This window comes from Mesoplodon mirus (genome assembly GCF_964341445.2).
Source record: "Mesoplodon mirus genome assembly, chromosome: 3".
NCBI lineage: Eukaryota > Metazoa > Chordata > Mammalia > Artiodactyla > Ziphiidae > Mesoplodon > Mesoplodon mirus.
In genome coordinates this window covers 1,962,771-1,971,216 of record NC_138978.1, presented here as the reverse complement: position 1 = coordinate 1,971,216, position 8,446 = coordinate 1,962,771, and the positions used below count along the sequence as shown (strand labels likewise).

General features: G+C 62.4%; 1 protein-coding gene across 2 annotated transcripts in view; it reads right to left on the bottom strand.

The window, feature by feature from the left end:
- Positions 1-246: 246 nt before the first annotated feature.
- The window catches only part of PRDM16 (PR/SET domain 16), a 322,086-nt gene continuing 313,886 nt past the window's right edge, over positions 247-8,446 (bottom strand). The window contains exons 14-17 of one of the 2 annotated variants that reach the window (XM_082615285.1): positions 8,062-8,236; positions 4,005-4,232; positions 2,983-3,157; positions 247-1,804 (exon numbers count right to left, since the gene is read on the bottom strand). In XM_082615285.1, coding sequence (XP_082471411.1) covers positions 1,670-1,804; positions 2,983-3,157; positions 4,005-4,232; positions 8,062-8,236 — 713 coding nt within the window. In that variant the 3' untranslated portion in view covers positions 247-1,669. The remainder of the gene's footprint in view (positions 1,805-2,982; positions 3,158-4,004; positions 4,233-8,061; positions 8,237-8,446) is intronic. The other variant, XM_082615284.1, reaches the window with a different exon arrangement.

Sequence of the window (8,446 nt, the reverse complement as noted above, 5' to 3'; positions counted from 1 at the left end):
TCTGGAAAACGGGCAGCAGGATTTGTTGGGCAGGGGACGCGGGGTATTTGGCACATTCAAAACGGCCCCACTCCCTGGGTATTGATCACACATCACACGACCTTATTACACGGTTTTGGTCCTTCACTAGATACTTATATTAACATTATTTCTTCACAATAAGAATGTCTAATGCCAAAAATACTGTTAAGGAAGAAATAAAATAAGAAAAGAAATGAATTAGAAAAAATTACAAGTTATATACAGATTAAGGTCAATTCCATCAGGGAAAACAAACGATTACTCGAAATTGGCCCCTATGGGAATAATTTAAAGCCCATCCGAGTGGAGAAGTAGCCTGGTCCCCGGGGCGGCGCGTCCCCACAGGGCTGTGCTGTCTTTGCTCTTTGCAGTAGGTCACGTCTGGACACCCTTCGTTCTGGAGCCGGGTCCCGCCCGCCAGGAGCCCCCACAAAGAGCGAAGTGGCAGTCGTGTCCTGGGGTGTCAGGTGCACGTGGAGCTTGGCGGCCTGGAGCAAGGGAGCCTTGGAGTGTGGCCCCCGGTGGCCCCCGAGGAGGCCCGCTTCCTTCCCCTTGTCCGTCTGACCGGGGGTGGGTGAGGGTGAGGCCTGGAGATCCGAATGTGACCGGCAGGCCCTGCCTTCTGAAGGATGGTGGAGGGCGGGCTGGCGTGGGGTGGCCGAGGCACAGCCCTTGTGGGGAGAACATCAGGGGCCCAGCCACCGCTCCGACCTCCCCCATACAGTTGGGCGTCTGGATGGGGGCCACGGGCACGAATCACATGGCACACAATGACAGGCACAACTCCGAGTCCCAGCCTTGGGCCAGCCCAGGACACTGTATCTGATTCCCGGACACAGTCTGAAACTGCTCATGGGAGTCAGCCCCCCAGACTCAGTTCTGCCCGGGGGGGACCCCAGAATCACCTTGGCTTTACAAATATGGTCAGAGAGAGAAAATTTCTCCACATCTACAGTATAAAGAACACCCCCAAACTCAGTGCTGGCTCCCAGGCAGGTGTGGATTCGCAAATAAGCTGAGATTTCAAAGCAATGCAAAACTACTTTTAAAAAACAATTGGCAAGTCACGTTTTGATTTTTTCTTTTTTAAAAATACTGTCTATTTTTAAAACCACATGCTTAAATAGACTCTGTCGTCAATAAGATTACCAAAAGGGTCATTCTTGTAATCTTCATTATAAAAATCATCTGGGCGATTCCCTCTTTAGAGCACACCCAGCTGTCCGTTCCCTCTCGAGACACCACGCGGGCGCCTGGGAGCGGCCCGCCGGCCTCAGTTTGGGGTTCAAATCCCGCCCTCGCCCACGGGCTTGACTCTGCGAAGCAGCCCCCCTGCGCTGCGCCTGGACACTGTGAGCTGAACCATCTCGAACGCCGTCCTCAAGACCAATTCTTAGAGTCGGTGAAACCCTACGACGGCTCCAAGGACTCCGGGTTCTGAGTTTTCGTTGGAAAAGTTAAAGTTGGACCGTGGTGGGGGGCACAGACGCTGAGAAAAGACGCAGGTGACGAGGGGTCTCCTCGGCCCCGGGCCGCTCCGGCTCCCCGAGGCCCTGGCCTCCATCTTCCGCAGCTGGGATTTCTGTCGGGATGTCGGGGGCCCGTGGTGGCCTCGCTTGGACTCTGACCCCAGCCCTTCGGGGGGCGGTCAGAGGTGGTTGATAGGATTGAAGGCTCCGGACTCTGGCGTGGCCCCCGTGATGTTCAACCAAGCATCCAGAGGACTGTGAGAGGAGGCGTGGAGAGGAGCGTCCTCGGAAAGGGACAGCATCATTGCGTACGCCTGGCGGGAGGGAGGGCAGGGCACACACAGGACGAGCGGGTGAGCCGTGCGGGTTGCGGTCCTGCAGACCCCAGGCCGGCCCCGTCCCCTCCCGGCCTCCCACCCGCTCTGGCTGGCCTCAGCTCCAGGTAGATGAGGGCAGAGGCGCGGGGGGCCGGCCCACAGAGGAGGAAGGCGCGGTGGGGGGAGTTCTGTCAGGCGCTTGTGCAGAGTGCCACCAAGACCCTCAGCCTCTTTGGGGCACATCCCCCCTTGCAGTCGCCTCCACATCCCCTGGTGATCACACGCGTTCCCAGGCAAGCGTGCTCTTTGGGAGGGACTGGGAATGCTGGTAGTTATCACTCAGACCCTGTCAACGAGGCTCAGGCCCTGCCTGGTGGGGCCTGTCCCCTGTGGATGACCACGGTGGCAGCACAGAGATATTCTGGGGAAACGATGTGCAGTGTTTCTGAGACGTGCCTCTGGCCTGGAGCCCGGCTTAGCCCACAGGGCGTGAGTAGACGGGAGTGGGGGCCGCTCAGAGCAGGCGGGCTGGGGGGATGTCCACCCGAGTTCACGCTCCGGACAGCATTAGTAAAAAGACGAAGACAGACACGCAAACGGCTTTTGCTGAGGCTCAGGTGGGCTGCAGAGAGCTGAATGAAACCCCGAGCCCCCCAGACTGGAGAGAAGCAGGAGGCAGGCTCCTGCGACACCTATGCTGAGGAACGAGACGTGCCCAGCCAGCCGGGTGCCCGCTGACCCCGTCACAGCTGCAGCTTGCAATCCTGACCCCCGACGGGGCAGCGTCCCTCGAGAAGACCCTGGGCTGTCCTCATCCCTGCTCGGGTAGAGGCAGAGGGAGGCCCATGCAGCCACGAGGGCACCTGCTGTGGACGCCTCCCTCCAGGGACGTGAGGGCCGGGACCCACGTGTCCGCGAGCACTGCGTGGGGAGCACCCCCGTGACGGTCCCACTTGCGTTCATCTGCCCTCAGCCTCTCCCTGCCCCACCCACTTGTGGGCAAGGGCAGTCATCTGGGGGTCTCTCTAGCCGAGGCAGTGGGCACGGGAGGTGTCCTCCAGGAAGACATGGAATGGCCACAGCGAGAGGTGAGGCTGTCCCTGGTGGAGGGGCGTGGCTGCCGCCTGCCGTCCAGCCTGGGGAAGGCGAGGGGGTGGGCTCTGGCGGGTACCTACCTGGTTCTTAGCCTGCCTGTACAGGGTCTGTTTTAAAGTCTCAGAATCTAAGGTGGAATTAAGCACATCTTTAACTTCCAATGCTTCCTCAGCTGCTCTGCGGAGATCCAGCCCCTTCCCAAAAGTCGGCATCGGCTCCAAAGCCAACAGACCGCCTGGTCGCTCCTCAACACACCTGCACCAACGACCGGAGAGGGGCCTGCCGTTAGCCGGCCTGGCCTCTCGCCACCTCTCTGATGCCCCACGGCTGGCTCCGTGCCTGCATGCACACCACGGCATCTCCACGAGCCACATGCACGAGGAGACAGACACACGGACACACGGACACCTGGACGGAAGCCACACGGATGCAGGAGAGCGACAGAGGGAGGGCACGGAAGGAGGTGAGTACGTGCACACACGGCAAGCAGCAGGCGGGGCGCTTGGGTCTCAGGGATGGGGGGCAGCCGGGGACGCCTCGGCTCCCGAGAATCCGGGCGGCTCTGGAGAGGCCCGGGGCTCCTGCCCCCAGGACTCAAGGGTGGGAGGAAACGGGCCATCTCGGAAAGACCTCCGGGATCTACGGGCCTCCCCCAGGAGGATCTTGGAACGCCGGCAGCATCACCGGTGCCGAAAGTAGGCGGCGAGCGGTCGGGACCTAGGGGACGTGGCTGTGGTCCACCTGCTTCCAGAGCTGTGGGTGCTCAGCCCCCGCCCCTCACAGCCCGCTGGAGGCCAGATGTCACCGCTCCGGGTTCTTCCGCAGGGCCGGACACGGCCCGTGGGTCCAGGACCAGCTCCCTCTCAGCCTTCCCCTCCCCCACTCTGCTTCCGGGCCCGGGGAAGCGTGTGCGCGCGTGCGAGTCTGGGGGGCTGGGGCCCGGCCTCACCCTTGCCTGCACACAGAAGTCCCTGCAGTAGGAACGCCTGCTGGGAAGGAGGGTGAACCCCGCTGGGCGGATGGCAAGTTTGGGAATGAGGTCCCCCCACGGTGCTCGCCCGGGTCCCCAGGTGCGCGGGCCCCCCAGGGGGCCGGCGCCCACCTTCGGGTGTGGTCGAAGCCCATGGCCAGGGAGGCGGGCCCGTCCTCCTCGTCCTCGTAGGCGCCCTGGGGTTCCGGCGTGGGGGACACGGTGTCGTCCTGGGACTTCCCCGCCAGGCTGTCGTCGTCCTCCTCCAGCTCGTCCTCTTCCTCCTCCTCTGCATCCTCTGGCTTCCCGCCGGCCAGGCCCGGGCACTGGGGAGCACCGTCCAGGTCCTGGACTTCCGGCCTGAAATGACATGGATGGAGTTGGCCACAGACGCCCAGAGGCCAGCGGGTCGGCACCGGTCGCTTCAGCGCCTCTGCCTTCCCTGATGGCCCCCTGCCCCCTTCGAAGGCAGCCTGCCCCCCGCGGTCACTGAACCCTCAGAGCCGGGGTCCTGGGTGGCTCTTGCGCACCCTCGGCCTCGGCTGCCATCCTTGTGGAGTGAGTGACTCAGGCAGAGAAGGGGGACTGCTGAGGGCTGGGCAGGGGCTGGGCAGGGACCGCTCGGTGGCAGGGCTCCTGTTATGCCTGCGAGGACAGCGGGCCACTCAGGGGTTCAGGGAAGGAAGCCACGGCCGGCCCGGTGGGGAAGGGCGCTCTGGGCTTGGGCACCGCACAAGGGGCGCCCTCGGGGAGGCTCAGAGCACGGGAGGGCTGCTGGCCCAGCCCTGATGGATGCTTGCCCCTCCCCTCCCGCCGTGAGGACACGAGGAAGGGGGAAGGGGCGGCCCCTCCGCAGATGGAGCGTCTGGGATCCAGGGTCCCACACCACGCGGACTGGGCTGTTGTCAGCGATGGAAACCCGCCAGGGGGGTCTCTCCTGCAACCCGGACCCCACCTCATCTCCCTTGGGGTCCCTGCAGCCGGGCGAGCCTTTCCCACCCTGGGTCCTCATTACTGAAAACAGAAAACAAGCAGTGAGGGAGACGGTGCTCATTCTGTTCAGAAAACGTCACCAGTTTTGTCTGGTTCGTCTGCAAGTCTCTGACCAGGGGCTGTGGCCACAGGTGGACTGGGCCCGAGGCCATCTGGGCAGGGGTCCGACACGTGGCCGGAGGGGGCTGGGGAGGGCGAGGCACGCGCTTCCGGAGCCCGAATTCGGGGCCCCCGGTCCCCACTCTCCTCCTGGACCTCACACAGCCCACGAGGGTCTGTCCACTGCTGTCAGGGGAGACTCGGGGTCCCACTCGGGGCACCAAGGAGATAGGACACGTCCCCCCCGAGTGGTCACCACCTCCAAATGCAGAGAGGGTGGGGGGCCGGACTGGGCTGGGGGAGACCCCGACGGCTCTCGGCCGTCCCTGTCTTCGCTTCTTCTCTTTCCACGGGGAAGTATGTGGATGCTGAGAGCTGACCTGCCCTCCAGGACGGGCAGGACCCCAGCACGTTCCCCTTGTCACCAGGTGCACGCCCGTCCACCGCGATGAGGACCCCAGAGCCAGGTCCTGCCTCCCACTCTGGGTCGTGGCAGGGTCCCCTTGGACAGGGCTTGCCGTGTTGGAGCCCACGCCCTCCCAAGGACGTGAGAACAGGCCCCACGCTGAGGGCTGATGCACAGCGCAGGTTGGGGGCCCTGGGCCCCGGGGCTCGGATCAGCGCGAAGCCCTGTGTGTCAGTTAAGCAAACCTGAGCTCTCTGTGCAGGTTTACACATGAGCCCCTCTCTGTAGGAGCAGCAACCTTGAGCGCTTTGTCTCTGTGTCCCCAACCCCGCCCTGCACAGAGGGTCTGCTCATTGGTGGGAGGCCTGCATCAAGCACCAGAGCTCACTGGGTGGGTACAGGGGCGGATACGGTGGGGACAGAGTGGGGGGTCTGGCTGGAGACGGCTGCAGACAGAGAGGACACCAGGACGAGTGTCCAGGCCTCCACACAGCTGCCTGGGGCGGGGGAGTCTCCCCGAGGCCACCGTACCAGAGCAGCACAGCCGCGGCTCAAACAGCGGGGATCCATCCCTCCCTGTCCTGGAGTCTAGATGTCCCAGATCTCGGTGTCAGACAGGGCTGCTTCTCCTCCCGGCCCCTCCCCTGGACTCCAGTGGTCTGCGGGCGATGCTTGGGACTCCTTGGCTTGTGGGCACATCACCCGACCTCTGCCTTGTCCTCACACGGTACCTCCCTGTGCGTGTGTGTGCCCCAATCTCCCCCTTTTCTAAGGACACCAGTCCTATTGGATATGGGCCACCCGACTCCAGTAAGACCTGATCTTAACTAATTACAACTTAAGACCCTATTTCCAAATAGGGTCGCACTCTGAGGTGCTGGAGATTAGGATTTCAACATAGGGATTTGGCGGGGAGAGGATTCAGCCCAGGAGTTTCTGGGATTGTAGGGCCAGGAAGCCTGGCAGACCCCGAATTCTCACTGATGGTCAAGAGAAAGATGCTGTTTCTGGATGATGTTAGTATTGGCCCCTAATAGGACCGCCAACATCCTACCGCTTCCCGCACATCAGCCGACAAACGTCAACCGTGACCACGGTCTCCATTTCCAACAACGATGTGCAGGCACCTCCAGTGGCTCCCGGCTCCCGGGATGCAGCGTCGGCAGGCGGGGCCAGCCGAGGGCCTGGGTTGGCACGGTGGCTCTGCCCTGGCTTTCTGAGGGACGTGAGGCCAGCCTCCTCTGAGCCCCACGGACCACCCCCCAGGGGCCCTGGTTGAAACGTTCTGCTCCGTGGGGTTAGGATGGCGCCATCCCCTCTTCCCTCTGGGGACAACCCCTCTGTCTGGTGGCTCTCCTGGAGTGTCCTCCTCGTGGCTGAGAGCTGGGCCTGTCACCCAAGCCTGAGGTGTGGGAGCCACCCAGCACGGCCGCCCACCCCAGGGAGGATGCCCCAGGCATGTCCTTGTCAGTTCTCGTCTGGCTTTGCCCTGGGCACAAAGGGAGAGTCTTCAACAGCCAGGACGTGCCTCGTGGCCCGGCCCCTGGGTGCTCAGGTCCGTGACTTTCTCTGAAGGCGGAGATCACAGAGCTTGAACCACGGACAGCTCTCAGAGCCGTGGGGTGCTGTCTGAGCACAGCTCCGCACCCCGCACGCCGGGAGCAGATGGCAGGGGCTGGGTTCCCATGACACCATAGTGTGCGCCCAGAGTCAAGGATGGACATGGGCACTTTGCTGGCTGTGGAGCAGGCAGGGCTGCCCCCAGGAGTGAGGTCTCCACTGCCAGCCAGGGCTCTGGGATGTGCAGCCCATGGCCAGTCTCTCCCACGTCCCCTCCTCTGAGCCCACCCAGGCGCCAGGTGAGATCACCTTCCCGGGCATAGATTCGGGACTTAGCAGAGCCAGAAACAGTCCAAGTGTCGTGTCATGCCCACTTGTAGATTCGACAGGTCTTTTTGGTGCCCCTGCTCTGCACTCAAGGGCACTAGTGATGTGGGAACAGACAGGATCTTGGGGAGCTGGGTGTCCTGGGGAACCCTCGTCACCTTGCTGGGGATGGGTGGGGAGGGACCCGGGCCCTGGGGCCGCAGAGCCACAGCCCACCCACTCCTCTGGGCCTCTGCCGAATTAGGGGAGCACATCCCTGAGGACTCTTGGAGCTTGGGCGTCTCTGATTCTCTGCCAGCTGAGCCCTGGAATGGAGGTTATGCAGAATACCCTCTGTATCCTTGAATTCCCAATTCTGCTGTTCTTGTGCCTCTGTGTGTGTGTATTTAAAGGGGTAGCACTCCTGCCAAGAAACCTTTTGTGCCTGGGATTAAATAAGAATGTCCTGGCGTTTCAGAGGCATGGGAGACCTCATGGCAGGAGCTGTCACCTGGCCCCTGTTTGGCTGCGCGTCTCTTAACCGTAAGGCCAAACTGTGCCACTTAGGCCTGCGTGCTGGCACTGCACTGAGTGTGTGACACACGCCATCAGGCCAGGGTGCTTGTTGTAATCACCCTCTGCAGGTGGAGAAACCGAGGCAGAGAGGGGCTGGGACGGACACCGGCTGCAGAGCCCACGGGCCTCGCCGTCCGCGGTGGGCCTAGGGTCCTTGGTGCCGGGACAGGGGACCCTGCTGTGGGCGTGACCATACAGGTGACCATGCAGAGTCCAGACCTTCCTTGGGCCCCGGGATGGATTTCTTACCGTTTGTCTGTTCGCGTCGTTGCTTGGTTCATCTCGCTGTTGGCGATGAAGTTTCTGATTTCTGAGAAATAGGAGTCTTCCTTCTCGTCTAAAAGTGCGTGGTGGTCCGACTCGGAGGCGGGGGAGGAGGTACTGGTCCCCAGGTGGTTCGTGAGGACCCCCGAATGCTGGCTCACTGCAGTGAGGGGGGGCATCAGAGGAGGGCGTCCCGCAGCTGAGCCCCTCCCTCCGTGGCGCACCAGTGCTGGGGTGGCAGCCAAGGAGGGTGCGCATTTGGGGCGCTCTTAGGGACCCCACTTCTTAGGGAAACCCAAGAGTACAAGATTCCCCGTAATGAAAACGGTTTGGGGGGTGCCTGCAAGCTCTCCCACAGAACTAGCTTGCG